The following is a 17,124-nucleotide window of genomic DNA, read 5'->3' as shown; positions in this document are numbered from 1 at the left end:
CCTTAAAACGTTTGTAGACGTTCTTCAATGATGTTAGGAAGATATGTTCAGAGGCTCTTCCTCTTAAATTTTGCAAATTGCAGTTTTAAAAAGCAGTTTTCGTCGTTTTTTATTGATTTTTGAAGGACAGGTTTCTAGGATCTCTCCACGGAAAGTGTTCGAGATTCGGTTTTACTCATTGAACTTTTGCGTTTATTTATATCAAGATAAATAGTGAATAATCTAATAAATTTTGCTTAAAATATTTGTTTCGATTCAGCGAGAGCTGATAGAGGAAGTAAACAAAGAGGGTTACTACTTTATGACTTACTCGTCCGATTGGCAATGATGTTCGCATTGAACGCGCGGACATTTCGCTTATCTGATTGGCGCTGTTTTCAATCATCCCAGCGCCCAGCAGACAGCGCTAACGCCAATTGTCACGTTGCTTTGTTTAGTTCCACTATCAGCTCTCGTTAAATGGACTATAGTACGGTGCAAAATGCTTTCAAGTGACACCTCGTAAACGCAACTAGAAAACGTCTGAAATAAAGTTTCCAGGTGGAACAATGGACCACGAAATAGACGTTTCCAAAGGAAACTTACCTTTTGGTTCTGGTGATGCTTGGGACGGTATTGGCCAGATCCATTGATTATGAATTCAATAAAATGGTTTTCTTAACGCTACAGAACATTCGCTAACACTACCTAGAAGACCAGTTATTAAAGGACCGTCTCCACACCATGAGTTGGGTCTTTGGATCCAAGCATAATATTCAGAACAAGTGCATGTAATCTAATTAAATTAACAGGATTGTTCATCATAGTGTTCCTTCAAAAGAATAATCAAATGGTCATTGCCATACCTTCATTATTAAATGGTTTTTGTTTTACTTTTACGATTTCGAAGCTGGCAACTTTCATTGAAATAGCGCTTTAACAACACGCTGATTGCAGAACGTGCGTCCGGCTTTGTTTCTAAAGGAAGAAATCTGAAAAATCTATTTCAATGGCACCCAGCAACGCTTCTACTAAAGGTTCCGCACCTGCAAAAAGTTCTAGTGCACGATCTTTTAATGAAAAAGAGAAACCAAAGCAAATTAGAGACAGCAATATCACAGCCGCTAAAGGTATGCTTCTGTCTCTTGCAGCCATATTTGGTAACACCTCATGCTTTCAAAATTGCTTGGAATATTTTTTCTTGTGTGATTTCAAAGATCTTTTACCGTCAAAACTGTAAAACAAAGTGTAATTTTTATTTTGTTGTTATTAGTTAGTTTATTAATCAAATACTATACGTCAGTTCGGCAGAATCGGCTAGTTTACTTTAAAATGTCGAAGTAGTGTTTTTATATTCCTCAATGATGTATAATTAGCTACTTAAGACATCCATTTAGCTGTTTTATAGCTGCGATTTAATGAAAATTTGATGCTAGGAGTACAGATTCTCCACGGGTTTACGCCCATATTCTAAAGGTTCTTTGTACTGAATTAAATGCCGCTACGGGGACCCTATAGCAGTTGGGTCATTTTCTCTAAACTGCTAAATTCTTGTCCTTGCTCCAAAAACAGAGGCGTAGGAACTTTGTAGAAGTAGGGGGAGCTGGGACACAGTATAAGAAGTGTCTGGAATCTAAGGGGCAGAAGCAGAGGCGCAACCAGAAAATAATTTTTTGGGGGGGGGGGGGGGGGGTAGCGGGGGGAGGGAGGCTTTTAAACGTTTTTCCCCATAAAAAATTGGCTTCCAAGCTTCAATCTCTTATTGAATATTGTATATATACAATTGTTTATGGAGAGAAGGAGGTGATTAAACTTCTGGTTTTGAAAAGGAGTCGGTTAGTACTCGAAGATGAGCACGTAGAAATACAGGTGTTTTGGGGTCTCTCCCGGAACATTTTCAAAATTCTTGTTCTAAAATCGAACTTATAGGTGATCTTTGATAATGTTAAGGGGAGAAAAGGTTCGATACCCTCCCTGAAAATTTTTCGAAATTAATGTCTTAAAACGCGATTATATACCATATTTGTTGCCTTTAATGAAAATATGACTCGAAGGATTGTCCTCGATCGATTTTTCGAACGATTTACATCTCCGTCCCAATATTTCGAATTGGAAGTCCTAAAAACGTAATTGTAGACAACCTTCAATGATGGCAGGGGAAAAGGCTGTACTAGGGCTCTACTCTGGAATTTTTTCAAAATTGAAGTCCTAATAGAGAGCGTTTTTCAATGAAGTAATCAGAAAAGGTTCAGAGGTTTCTTCTTCTTAATTTTTTCAAAATTGTAGTTGCTGAAAAACGCAACTCTGGATCATATTTGTTGACGTTAGGGGTCCAGAAATTTCTTTGAAATTGAAGTCCCAAAAACGGAAAATTACATAATCTCCCATGTTGTTGGAGGGCAAGGCATTCAAAGGACTCTCTTCCGGAAATTTTCAGGGAATTGAGCCTTGAAAACAAAATTTGAGGCGCTCTGTAATAATTTTGGAGGAAAGGGGAGATTTCGACAGCGTAGCATTTAGAAGACTTTCTTATTTTCTGAGAACTAGAAAAAGGGGAATAAATGAAACAGGAGGGGGGAAAAACAGAACGTTAGATATGTGTTAAAATGAATTGTTCACTATATATTATATTGTTCAGATAAATTTTTAGTTTAAAGTCTTTGAGTCTTTGATAGAAACTATAAAATATTGTTGGCATTTTTTTTTTTTGCAATAATAGATGAACGGTACCAATTTTGGCATAAAAATAAATCTGCAAGTGATGAAAAAAATCGTAATTTTGGGAAAGCAAAAAAAAAAAAATTTAATTTGAATTTTGACATCTGGAATTCAAATTATGTTTTTCGCAATCACGAGTGTGTGTGTGTGTATGTAGGCGTGTGTGTTTGTGTCTGTGTGCAGGCATGAGTGTGTGGGTAGTTGTGTTTAGGTGTGTGTGTATATGTCCGTATGTATGCGTGTGTGTGTATGTGTGTAGGTGTGTGTGTATATGTCCGTATGTATGCGTGTGTATGTGTGTATGTGTTTGTTTGTACGTGCGTGTATGTATGCGTGTAAGTGTAGGATATTGACGCTACCTGGAGATGGTTTTCGTTAGAGGAGCAGCATCGTGAGGCCGGTCGACGGTGGGTGCTGCAGAGGGTGCTGGCGGGAAAATAAAATGATAGCACATCAAAACAGTCAAATGAAAGCAATAAGCAATCGTGACTGCCCAAAAAACAAGAATAACTGTAACTTCGTAAAATATAATCTGAGGGGTCAGATAACTTAAAATGAGATAGGGTGGCAAAGTGTTCGTACACCTTGAAATTTTGTAGTAAAATCAAAATAACGCGAAACTGAATTCGAATATGAAATCCATTTTTTTTCACACCATTCCTATGCCATTCTGAATAAAACCCTATAGTTTTTTTTTTTTCAAAATATTGCCAGATTTTATGTTTGAAATTTGTCAAAAGACGAATGGTCAGAGAAAAAAATACGCCACAAAAGTCATCGCTCACTGAAATATTTTCGAATAAATTCATGATTAAAATTATCATAAGTTGTTTTTTTATTATTTTTGCATTGTGATGACACACTGTAAAGTCATTTGGCTTTAATTTTTTGTTTATTTATGCCCTAATATTCTGCTTATTATTTTAAAATGGCAGCTATGCGCATAAACCAAAAACACAATTCAAAATTTGTTGTTTTTTCTCTCTCAGTAGCCGTAAATTGGCTTGAAATGTTAGATTAGTTAAGATTAGTTAATTTACACCATTCTATAGTGAAGTGCTTGATAAAATGCTTTAAAGACAAGAATCGGATCGAAAACAAGGTAAGAAAATGTCAAATGCAAAGTTAACAAAGCGTGATCGGAGATTTACAGTTAAAAAAATAATGAAAAATATACCTTTGAGTGATGAAAAAAATTTCTGCAGAATTGAATGAAACATTTTCGTTTAATTAACCGACTTCAAAAAGGAGGTGGTTTTCATACCGTATGTATGTTTTTTTTTTTTTTGTCCACTCACAGCGTCTCACCTAATGAACCGATTTTGATGATTCTTTTTTTAATGGATAGGGGATGGCTCAACTTAGGTCCCATTACTTTGTTTGGCCATATTTGTTCTTTAGAAAAAAAGTTATGGTCAAAAAACAGTAATTTTCATGCAATTTTCCTATTAAATGATTAAATATAAAACCCATTGTTACAAAAGTTTGATGCCATGCAACAGTAAAATTAATAGTAATTGTAATGATAATTTTGAATGAAGGCTTCTTTGAAGTAAGCATCAAGTTTCTTCAGTGTCATTGTTCTATAGTGGGGGGTAAATCTAACGTGGAAGCGAGGTAATGCAGTGATTAGGATTTGCTTAGCCTTCATAATGCTCCTAGTTTGGGTTTGCCTCAACTATAGTAGTATTTTTATCGTTATAATCTATGCCAATAGCAGATGATCTGGGCTCAGTAAGGAAATACAGGATTGTATCAAAAGCAACTTGTATTCTGTAAAGTGTAAATTACTTAGGGAAAACGTAAAATTTAAATGGTCATAATTAAATTAACACACAAATGAATTCCAGGGAGGAACAAAGATAAATTTTTAGTGTCGATCGCTTAAAGTTAAATGCTTTTTTATTTTTATTTTTATTTTTTTTAATTAAGTATGGAGCATTTTTATGAAAAAAATAAGGTGAAGTATTGTTATGATAAAAACTTAAATTTCTGAAACACATTTGAACTAAAAAGAATAAAATAAAAAAATTTTGAAAAAAAAAAAAAAAAAAAGAACCGACTTCAAAATTGCTCTAAAAAGTGAAAAATAATTTTATTCTTTAGACACCATCGATAATACTTTTAAACATAGTTTTTGAAGTTGGCGCAAAAACAAAAAGTAAAATCCAGTGTAACCATGCTTCGTTCAGTGAAGAACTTGGGCCTGGTTAAATTTATAGTTGTAGTTGAGTTATGGCTGTGAATGATTTTATCTATCGTTTTTGCGCCAACTTCAAAAATTATGTTTAAAAGTATTATCGATGGTGTCTAAAGAATAAAATTATTTTTCACTTTTTAGAGCAATTTTGAAGTCGGTTCTATTTTTTTTTTCAAAATGTTTTTATTTTCCCCTAAAATTATTCGCCAAGTTCTCTGATTACCTGGATTAAAGGGGACCTCTTCCTGCAGAAATTTTCTTGTTCGTGCGAAAAACAGAAAGTTTACGTTTTCCGCCGTAAAATCAATGATAAATAAGCTCAAAACATTTTGGAACAACGTCCTACATTAAAATAAAAATAAATTCAACATTTTGGGTTAAATTGTTGCATAATTGTAAATAGAAAAAAAAAATGAGAAATTATATCTAAAGAACTTAGTTGGGATCAGTTAATCAGGACGGTGAAGGTGTTCTTGTGTGAGGGTGCAGGACTTGGAAGTTTGAAATTTTTCGATGAATCATGCTGTTCAATGAAATATTTTTAAAAGCAATTTTAAATTATTAGCCCAAAATTTGGCAATCGGAAACAACTTCGTTTTTTTAATCCATGGAACGATAAGAAGCACACGTTTGCGTTTGGTGCCTCAAATATTGTCATTAAGCTTAGAAATATCTCCTCAATCGCCCAGATTTAAACTTAATAGAACATATTTGGAGATATCTGGTGGATACATTACGAAAATACACTACTGAAACGGAAAACGAATTAGAAACAGTAAGACTCGAAGTGCGGCTGAACACTTACTCAGAAATTGTTCAAAAAAAAAAAACAATGAAATCTATTCCCAGACGTTTAAAAGCTGTTGCTGATACTGCATGATATTCTACTAAATAATAACTTAGTAAAAAGTTAGATTATTTATTAGTTTTTTGACATTTTTTCAAAGTGTGTCAAGACTTTTGTGAGATCAAGTTTCTGGCACTTTTTGATTATTGTTTTTTTAAAAATCAAGTTTTATTATGTTATTAACAATTTTCATGTAGTTTTGTTGAAAAATAAATCATAGATCTTATAATTAAATACCCGTACCAAAATATTAATTTTAACGAATCGATAATGGTGTATTTCATTGAAAATCGTAAGTGTAGGAATACTTTTGGGAGCCACTGTAAGTTTTTGGGAAGTTGAAATTATTTGAACAAGTTCAACATTATTTGAACAAGTACAAACAACCTTAGTAACCTTTTTTCAGTCATGTCTGGAGCACCTTCCATGTTATTCATATTTAAATGCCAAACTGGCTCATCATTATCCCTTTTTGTGATCATTGGACTGATGGCGAATCCAGGGGGGGGGGGGGCTATGAGGCTGCAGCCACCCCCATACCAGAAATAAATTATTTCACCCTCTGTCTATGCATCTTAATGTTAAAATATATATATATATAATTTCCTACATCCATTCTATCTTTATCAATTAATTTGTTTTCGCTCTTCTTAAGGTTGATACACAAATTTGCGATAGTAACAGGAGTGTTAGTTTTCCGAAATTTCCATTCAAATTTCTGAACTTTTTCCCTACCTGTTCCAAATATTTATACATTTACTCACTGAAAGAAGGAAAGGAGAAAAAAGTGTATATACAATAGCTACTTGTTTTTCTTTCTTTCTCGCTCTTTAATTTTCGTGTTTAATATCAATTCTTAAAATTTTGTCTTCTTTCTCGCTGTTTTTCACTATTTGTTTAACATCTTTCAGCTTTTCTTTCTTCTATTTCATTTACATCACCTTGTCAGCGTAATTGTTTTGCATCCTTAAAAAGAATTGAAAATTTTGCCTTCAAATTGCATAACAAATATGTCTAAACGAATTTAAAAACTTTGAATATACATTTAAAATTTAGAATTTTAACACTGAATACCAAATTTTAGATAATTTTAAATGTAACTCAGAAAGATTCATTAGTCATTAACACCCCTAGATAGCAGATAATGATACAGAACGCTTTCGTTTACATCGATAAACTTTGGTAATGACAAGGAGACCTCAGCAAGAATTTTAACTACCTCAGCCGCCCCCAGAACAAAATTCTGGATTCGCCACCGCATTGGACAAAAAAACCGCATGCAAAACTAATAAGAATATGAACTGAACTGCAATGCCGTTCTCGAAAGCCGAAACACGAGCTCAAGGTGGGGAGCAAATCCATATTGGTACTGATTTTTCAGGCCGTGGGGTAGAGCCCACTTTTCCGCATTTCTGGAATCAAGAGATGTTTTAACAGTAAAAAAAGGGTGAAGGTGAATTCAAGTGCACTGACCACTCCGTCTACCCCCTGCTTTTGTTGCTTATTGGGTAAAAATTCCGAAATTCCTAGAAAAGGCAGATCACATATTCTAATTCTGGTTTGAGGAAATCAATGTACGGCAATAAGCTGCAGTGCTAGAATTTTCCGGGGGAGCTGAGCCGGTTTGAAATATTCCAGGGGGAGCTCAAGCTCCCCCAGCTCCCCCTGTTCCGACGCCTATGTCCAAAAATAACAAACTAACTAGTATAGAAATAAAAAAAACTGAATGTAATAAAACTGACGCTAGAATGCTTTAACAACATGTTTTTATGTTTGTAAAATGAGTTAAAACAAACACTCTATTATTATTATTATACATTTAAATAATTTTTTGACATGATAAATGTCATTCCCCTGTGTGTCCCTACCTCCACCTTAAAGCAAAATCAGCTCTAAAGATTCAGGAAGCCATGCATATTTTTACAGAAAATGTTGTTTAACCTCTTAAGAAGTGTTATGCAATGTTGTAAAATAGAAAAAAAAAAATCTTCAAGGTTTGCATTATTTAAAAAAAAAAATAGTAAAAAATGTATTCTGATTTTTTGTCATTCCCCTGTCGAGGAATGGAATGAATGTTTCTCACACCTGGTAATAGTTGTATTAACTCATAATTTAATCTTTGAATTCTGGTCTCATCATAGAAATAATCTTAATTAGTTCTTTTTGAATAAATATACGGTGTCGAGTATATTCGGGTGATATCAAGTTAAATCTTGATAAGTATTTTTAATGACTGTCATTACCCTGTCTTTGATAATTCATTTAATTTTGTAATAATCGCTCAATGAATGATTGACTCTTGTTGGTATATAGAGTTTCTCTCCCTTACTTTAAGTGACATTGATATTTGTTGTTTGCAGTTATGACAATATATAAGTTAACTTTAATTTTTGTCATTCCCCTGTCGTCATTCCCCTGTAAAATGTAAAGGAAACAAATAACCACAATAACTACTTTTTGGACACCACGACATTGTATCTTTTTCAATTTCATAAAAGTAGTGTTTCCTTTTCCCACATAAATTATAATATCGTCAGTAAAACGCATTATTTCCTCTAAGTGTCATTCCCCTGGCACAGTGAATGCCATTCCTTGCCCTGTCCAAATTGCGCTGTTTAGGAAAAATGACCCAGTTACCCTTTTTGGAACTTTAAAAAGATTAAAATGCTAAAGTTTTGATTTGTTAATGAGTATGTCGATTGAAATTCCATCAATCTTTAGATTCGGGCGAAATTGTTTGATGCTGGTTTTGCGAAAGGGGGGGGGGGGAGTGGATTTTATATGTGTAATGAAACCATTGATGTCTTAATGTTTTTGCATTTAGAAGATTTAATGCTTGGTTATTGTTAAGAATTTTAAATAGGTTTAGTGTTTCATGTGATTTCTATTTTCAAAACCTCAACCTCTTATTAACTCTTTAATGTTCTTAGAAAACCAAGTTAATATAAAATAAATATCATTACTAAAAATGTTTACTTTTTTGAAGTTACAAAGAGATTTAGAAAAACCAGTTACTGGTCAAATGGCTGAAAGATCTTGCTGATCCGTACACACTTTTACGGTACATTTTTGCATCCTGGTTTTAAATGATGTAAAATAAAAGAAAATGGACAGAAACATGACACAATGACATAGTCAATCGAGATGAAAGCAAAGGAATTAAGCCAACTGAATTTAATCTTTAGTAGTAGTAGCAAAATCAGATGTTTTCATTAATCCCCATAGTCTCGGGTAAAATAGGAGAATGATTTCATTGTATGTATAATACCGCTGTATAAAATAACAAAAACAACGTGTTGTAATGTCTTAGAAATGGTTTACAGTGCAAGCTTTCTTTTGACAGTTTAGTAAAATGACTGTACTTAGATTTTTTGAAACGAAAACAGGAACAAAGCCTCACTGGTTGCATAGATAACTAAAATTTCTGTATTTTGATAGTCTAACCAGCAGACCACTGTTAATTTCGAGCCCTGAAGTCAAAAATTTCAACTTTTTACCATTTTGGAGTTTTGGGCTGGATATGGAGGTTTTACAATCCAAAATAGCCAATCCAAAGTGTCTTAAACCTAAATATGCTGAAGCTGAAGGGGTCCAATCTGATAAATTACCAATCTAATAAATTTGCTGTAGTGTTAGTAATATGTAAATATAAATATTTATTGTAAATAATGAATATTTGAGAGTATTTTTCTTTGAAATATGTTTTTATAGAAATATATTACTTAAAAAAAATGTCCAAATCACTTTATTACTTCAACACTTCCTAATGTAAGTTAGTAGTTTATTAAAAGAAGTTTGCAACAGTAACAAAGTAACTGATTACAATTCCATTTATAACTCGAAGGAATGCTATTATTAAATGTGTTAATTTAGAAGCAGTAAAATGCTTAATTTCAAAGTGGTTTTGGGATAATGATATTTTACTGAAAAATCTTTTTTAAATCATAGATTGTAGAATAATGTGACTTTAATGATAAAATATGAGCATTGAGACCTTGTGCTATTTTGATTTTTAATATAAGTCTGTAATTACAATAAACATTAAATATAGGAGCTTGATATTGTTTTTAAACATAAGAGCCAAGAGGTGTGGAAAAAAAACCCTCTCAGATATTGTAAAAATTTCAAATATATATATTTTTTCTCTTTGGTTAAATTGAAATTTTTTATGAATTGCAACTTTATGTAACTAGATTAGAACCAGCGATGCAAATAAGCTTAATAATGTTTTAAAATGTATATGAATATACAGTAAGAACCCTCTAATGCAGACATTAATGGGACAAAATTTTTTGCCCACAATAGAAAAGTGTCTGCGGGACAAGAGTTTAATAATGTTATTTGGCTTGGAATCGGAATTAAAAATTGTCCGTTACGAGATGTTTTGCTGTGCAAAAATTCAACAAACTTTTAACAAAATTTTGCTTTAATAGATTTTATTTTGTAAAATTTGAGATTTTCTCACAAAGTTTAATATTGCTAAAAATATAGGTTTAACAGGACAGTAAAAACATGGTAATTAATGTTTTTGGTGTTTAAAACCGTATTTGTTTTTGTTACAAAATTAGTTTTTTAATATTTAACACTAAAATATTTCTTTTTTAGCTGTTTGCGATGCCATTCGTACAAGTTTAGGGCCTCGTGGAATGGACAAAATGGTATGCTAAATGTTTGATTTCTAGTAGTTATGAATTTTATTAATCCATTCTTATTGAGTGTAAGTTTTGCTTGTTAATGCATGAGAAAAGGGAGAAGGGTTCATAGTTAATGTCAAGGACCTTATGTTAAAATGGAGCACGTAAAATCCTTAATATCCTGTGTTATCTCTCCTAATAGTTTTATTTGAGTTGTGTTGTTTTCATGTTTACATAAATGTGACCACAAAATTTGGAAGATTTCGGATCATTTTTTCATGTTTGAGTACTTTCTAAACCATGAATTCTTGGCCACAAGTATCCTTACTGGAATTTTCATATTGAAAAAAATAATAAATAAGAATGCAGTGTAATCATAGATAGGATCAGAACCTTTTTCCTGGAAGCTTAAATTTGCTGACACTTTTTCTAAAATTAATGTTTCTAAGAAAAAAAAAAACATTTTTGTTGGTCTTCTGATATTAAAATCTGTTTGAGGACTTTGAAATTCTTGCCAATAAATCTGTTGTCCTTTGCAGATTCCGTTTGCTTATTTCATGTTTTTTTTGAAGAAAAGATATTCTCATTTATGAGGCCCCAATAGGACCAGTGATAGGTTACTGTGACCTCCTGAAGAGATCCTTATCCAGCAAATTCTGTCTGAGTACTCTAGGCTTTTTTTTTAATACAATAAAACAGCAATTTATCTTTTCATTAGAAATTGATATGCGTGGATGCTTTTGTGTCACAGGGTTTATACGTTCCTCCAATACTCCTTCATTTAGAAAAAAATTTAAAGGGCCCTTCAAACTCCCTCATTTTAGTTTGTACTCCTTCAAAACTCCTTCTTTTCGAGTTCAAGACAACATAGTCTTCCTCAGACTTAGATAAAATGAAAAGCTTTCTGCGAACACAAATCCTAACTGGAAAATTTTCTGCAAATAATTATTTTGCCTAAATCACCCTTGAATAAAGAATTGAATTTATATTCAAATATGAAAGAGACAAAAAAAAAAAAACTGCTTTAAATCATTTAATTTTTTTTTACAATAACATATATTTGCTTATTTTTCACCAACTGAAGAAAACTGCCAAAACCATTATTTTTTTCACACATGTGCTTTAAAAGGCTTTTTGAGAAAGGCTTTAACAGTAATAAACTCTGGGATTTTCTTAAAAATTCCCTTAAAAAAAAAATTCTGCAGAGCTAAAAATTTTCTGCGAACGCCGTTCGCGCATTCATCTATATTATGCAAGACTGGTCTTCCTCTATGACATTTACTTAAAATACTTCGATCGACAACTTAACTTCGTCACAAGGGCAAGGTATAAGGGTGATTTTAATGTAATTTTGTATATTTATATTTTTTCATAAAGATGTGATTTACAAATTCATCATAAAAGGTGAAAATATTATTAGATGACTAAGACATTTCATAAATGAAGTAAACCATGCTTAAATGGTACTGGCTATTTTTTTCAAGTTTTATGATTATTGCTTTTCCCTTCACCACACTCTCGGCTGCAGAAATCAGTTTGTCTAATTATTATTTGAATATTTAAAAATACATGAGCAGATGTACTAAAGTTATTGCGTTTAAAAAAATTGTTTAGCAAACCGCAGTTACGGTATTGTAAAATGGTTCAGCCACATGTGATGTCATGCCTTGAGGGGGAAACGGGTTCATGAAATTGTAACAAGAGGAAGAGAGAGTGTGTCAAAAAGTAACATCACACAGTTATTATTACATGTTTATAAAGAATATGACATATGACAAGAGGAGTAAAATGAGGTGTGACACGTTGATAAAGGGGGAATGGGGTCAAACATATAGAAAAAATAGTGCGACATCATTTAAGGGCACCCCATTAGTACTCTTTCAAAATCTTATTTTACTCCTTCAAAACTCCTCCAAAACTCCTTCATTTTATTTCTGAAGTTGAGTACAAACCCTCGTGTTATCATTTGATAATTTGAGTGCTTCCCACATCCAAAAATGTATGTTTGAGGCACTCGTGATAACACTTTTTTTTTTCTTTTTGGGAGGGAAAAGGGGGTTGAAAAAGTTTCTTGGGGTTGAGTATATGTCTCAAAATATGATTTAGATAGATCATTATGTAAATGCTTTAAGGACATGATTCAAATATATATATATATTTTTTTGCATTACAATATCTGAAAATTGTCTTACAAATTTTAGATTCAATCTGGAAATGGTGATGTAACTATTACTAATGATGGTGCAACTATTTTAAAGCAAATGCAAGTATTACATCCTGCTGCTAGGATGGTAAGTTCTTTTTTTTTTCTTTGTGTGATTCTTCTTTTGCAATAATCCATTAGCGGTAGTGAAATGAATTTTTTTCCTTTTTGCATAGTTGCTTGTTTTCTTTAATAAGCTATTAATGCGTGGTTAAGTAAAATTTATTTGTATAGGATGAGCAGGGTTGGCAAGGTTTTGGACACTACGGTAAAAACCCTGGTTTTTTACCGTCCTGTCCAAAACCCTTGTGTCCAAAACTGTCCAAAAGTGTCCAAAACTATATTTTTAGAGATATTATATTTTGTGAGAAAACATCAAAAACAGAATAAAATGTATCAAAGAAATGTTTTATATTGAACATTCATTTAATGTGAACATTCAACTTAATTATGCAGATGATTTTAATCTAGTTTCATAGAAGTTGAGTTCTTGATTAAAATTTCAATTTGTATGCATGAGTTTAATTTTATTTATTTTCTTTTTGATAATGGTAACCACATTTTGCTATGTTTATGCACGTGTGCAAATGAGAGCAGGAGTGGCAAGGTTTTTGCCCTCCTGCCCACCTTTGTGTTGGAAACTGTCTGAAGGTGTCCAAAACTATTATTTGAGAAGCGATATTTTATGAGAAAATATCAAAAACAGAACAAAATGTGTCAAAATTATTATTATTATTTGACTATTTAATATATTTATTCAATGTGAACATTCAAGTGTAAATATATAGCTGATTTTAATCTTGTTACGTAGAAATTAACTTCTTCAATAAAAATTTCAAATTGTACCCATGAGTTTTTTTTACCATAAACCAAAATTTTCAACATTTATGCATGTGTAAAAAAGAAAGTGTTCAAAATATAGTGCAATAATCGACATAAATGCAATAAATGACAATTTTTTGTAGTTACAGAATGTATTATATTAAATATATAAATTGAAAAAAGAATAAAATATAAGTTTTAAAAAATATAAGTGTTTAATCATCAATTTCCTGTTCTTTAATCTATGATTTAAAAAATAATTTTCGTTGAAACATCATATAAAACTTATTTGGACAAATCATTAAAAAAAAAATTAAGTTTTTTTTTTTTGCGCCTAAACATTGCACATTTGATAACATTCCTTTTAGTTATAAATGGAACTGAAATGAGTTGTCATGGTAGTGTTGTGAATTTCCTTTCATAACTCTACCAACTGTTACATAAGGAAGTTTTTATGTAATAGAGTTATTTTTTAAAAAATATTTTAAAATGAACATTTTGTAGAAAAATATTATCAAATACTAATTAATTAAAGCTCATTAATATCTGTATTTAAGCATCATGAATATTGCAGTAAAAATTAATCAATTCGATTACACCCCTTTAGTTTTAGCATAGTTTTGGACAGTTTAAGATAGTTTCGGACAGTTTTGGACGGTAAAAACCACCTGTTTTGTCCTAAATCAGTTTTGGACAGTCCAAAACCCAACCCTGAGGATGAGTAATTACAAATGAAAGTACTAATAAAGAATAATTTTATGCATTAAAAACTTTTTCTTGATTCTATTAACATTTTTATCATTTATGGTGTTCGAATGTGCTTCAATCATGTCAATGTATTCCATGTTGGGGCACATGTGGACAATTTTTGCATTATTTATATATTTATTTTTAAAATTTTGTCACATTTCCTAATATTAGAGCATGCACATTTGATGTAACATTGTGGTTAGTAAAAATAAATACAGTAAGTCTCAAAAATCCATTCTTCAAAAAGTGTATCTTTTCTGTCACACGCCTTTTAGTGTAAAAACGTTAAGGAACAATTCATTTATCAATGATTTTTAATTTCATCAAAAATGCATCTATTTAAACCTGCAAACAATTTTTAATACTAATTTTTATTTTAGTATATTTTTGGTTCACAACATGTGAATTCTCATCTCCGTAGCATATCACACAGCTTATGTGACTGTTTATGTTGTTTAATAACTTGTTTAATTAAAAGTATATTCTTATTTATTTTTTATTTCTTTCACAAGTGTCTCAAATACTAATTGTTTAAATATATTTAATTTTTTAATATTGTGTTTTAGTTCTTTTTAGTAGGACAAAGAGTCATGTCACACAATCAATTCTCACCTCCGTTACCTAAACACAAAATGTCATTTCTCATTAACACGTGGCAGTAATGACATCAGATTTTATTTTCCCTGATACAAGGGAGCTGCTTTGTTTATTTTCAGCCATAGTTGAAGTTGTGAGATTTTGGTCGAAGAACAAGAAGAAAGATTTTGCTTTAAAAACTTAGTGTGGTTATTCTGAGTTCTCACCTCCGTGAAATTGAATTTCAGGGATTTAAATTAATGTAAAAAAAAGCAAACATGTTCTCATTTGCTTAACATGTGCAGATTGTAGCAATGAAGAAAAAAAAAATTCCCTGAAAAACAGGGTTCGTACGCTCTTTCAAAACTCCTGCAATACTCCTTCACTTAGGAAATTTTTTTGAAGGGCCCTTCAAACTCCTTCATTTTGGTTTCAACTCCTTCAAAACTCCTTCTTTTAAAGTTCAAGACTACATAATCTTCCTCTATGACAGTAACTTAAAATACTTTGATCGATCACTGACGTTCGTCACAAGGGCGATTTTAATGTGTTTTCGTGCATTTTTTTTTATTTTTATAAAGATGTGATTTACAAATTGACTGTTACAGTTAAGTCATAAAAGTTGAAGGTTAGAAGACTAAAACATTTCATAAGTGAAGTATAACTTGCTGGTGATTGGCTATTTTTTCAAGTTTTATAAGTTTTATCATTATTGTTTTTCCCTCCTCCACACTCTCAGCAGCAAAAGTCAGGTTGTGTAATTATTATTTAAATATTTAAAAATACTTGCGTAGGTATACTTTGTAAAGTGATTGTGTAAAGAAAAAACTATTGTTTAGTTAATCGTAATTATGATATTGAAAAAGGGGTCATCCACTAGCGATGTCATGCCTTGAGGGGAAAGACAGGTTCATGAAATTGTGACAAGGGGAAGAGAGAAGGTGACAAACAGTGACATTACACAGTTATTATAACAATATGTTTATTAAAGATATGACATGTGACGAGGAGGAGTAAGGTGAAGTATGACAGTTTGTGACAAAGGGGGAAGGGGGTCAAATATGTTGAAAAAAGTGCGACATCGTTTAAGGACAGCCCGTTAGTACTCCTCCAAAATCTCATTTTACTCCTTCGAAACTCCTCTAAAACTCCTTATTTCTGAAATTGAGTACGAACCCTGAAGAATGTATCTATTAGTCCTGTATTAATGGAAAATTCCTCACTTCTGTGAATCTCACCTTAGTAACAGACCTTATCAATGTCATTATTTCTGAGGTGAAAATAAATGATGGAGGGGAAATACATCAATAATAGGCATTCTACGAAAATTATAATTTGGCCAGTATATCCTCAAATTTACTAAGTACTATTTTTCACATACATTCGAAACTGATAATTAAGTCGTACTTGAATTAAGAGAACTTAATATTATATTCCCACTAATTATTAAAGTAGCTGATTGTTTGCACAATTGATAAAATTGCCACTTAGATATTAAATTGGCCTCAATTTTTAAATATTAAAAGTTCTTTTCTTTTTTTTATTTCCATGAACAAGGCATTTTTTATTTATTTATTTTAATTTATGAGTAAAATAATTGGAACTTAGCTGGGTTATTGTTTATGGTAACTTCTAGTAGGTAACACTTTCATGTGAGAGTGAAAAGAAAAAAGGTTTTGAAATTGAAAAATATTTGCATTCAAAAGTTATGTTTTCTGGAGAATGACCCACAAGTTTGAGGTTGTGGAAAATTTTTCCAGATAATCCAAGTTTTCAGTAATCTGAGGTGAGGGGATCCAATTACCTTGGATTTTTGAGACTCCACTGTGATTGAGAAATAAAATTAATAAGGTTAGTTTTCCGTATGAAATTAAAAACGTCCTCATGACCCCCTCCCCTCTCACTTATGTTCTTACACAATAGTTGAACATTATTTTTAAAATGTCTGGTTGAATCGTAATAATAAAAAAAAAACGTGTTGAAATTAAAAAAAAAAATGTTAGCCATTAAGTTTTTGATAGTTTTAGCATCTGTACTATGTGAGATTTCTGATCTTTTACTATTTATTTGTTATTTTGTTTAAAAGTTTTAAAACTATAACTGCTTCCAAATTTCAGCTCGTCGATTTGTCTAAAGCACAAGACATTGAAGCTGGTGATGGTACTACATCTGTAGTTGTGATTGCAGGTAGTCTTCTGGATGCAGCTGCAAAACTGTTGGATAAAGGTATAAATATAATTATTAAGAGAGAAATGGATCAAGTATAAATAATTCTTTGCTAGGATTAGTGATGTGAGCCATGTCAATGTCCAATGGGCAGTACATTATTTGCCTGGGAATTAACCCAAACTTTTTTTTTTTTTGTTTTTAAGAAATCAAGCATGATAATTTTATT

General features: G+C 31.6%; 1 protein-coding gene across 1 annotated transcript in view; it reads left to right on the top strand.

Annotated features, from left to right (window-relative positions):
* Nucleotides 1-906: 906 nt before the first annotated feature.
* The window catches only part of LOC129223735 (T-complex protein 1 subunit delta-like), a 56,712-nt gene continuing 40,494 nt past the window's right edge, over nucleotides 907-17,124 (top strand). The window contains exons 1-4 of the mRNA XM_054858091.1: nucleotides 907-1,109; nucleotides 10,350-10,402; nucleotides 12,580-12,669; nucleotides 16,847-16,955. Of these exons, the coding sequence (XP_054714066.1) occupies nucleotides 989-1,109; nucleotides 10,350-10,402; nucleotides 12,580-12,669; nucleotides 16,847-16,955 (373 nt within the window). The 5' untranslated portion in view covers nucleotides 907-988. The remainder of the gene's footprint in view (nucleotides 1,110-10,349; nucleotides 10,403-12,579; nucleotides 12,670-16,846; nucleotides 16,956-17,124) is intronic.

The sequence above is a fragment of the Uloborus diversus genome, chromosome 6, assembly GCF_026930045.1.
Source record: "Uloborus diversus isolate 005 chromosome 6, Udiv.v.3.1, whole genome shotgun sequence".
NCBI classification, from domain to species: Eukaryota; Metazoa; Arthropoda; class Arachnida; order Araneae; family Uloboridae; genus Uloborus; species Uloborus diversus.
The sequence above is the reverse complement of the archived record's forward strand: the minus strand, read 5'-3'. Positions and strand labels throughout refer to the sequence as shown.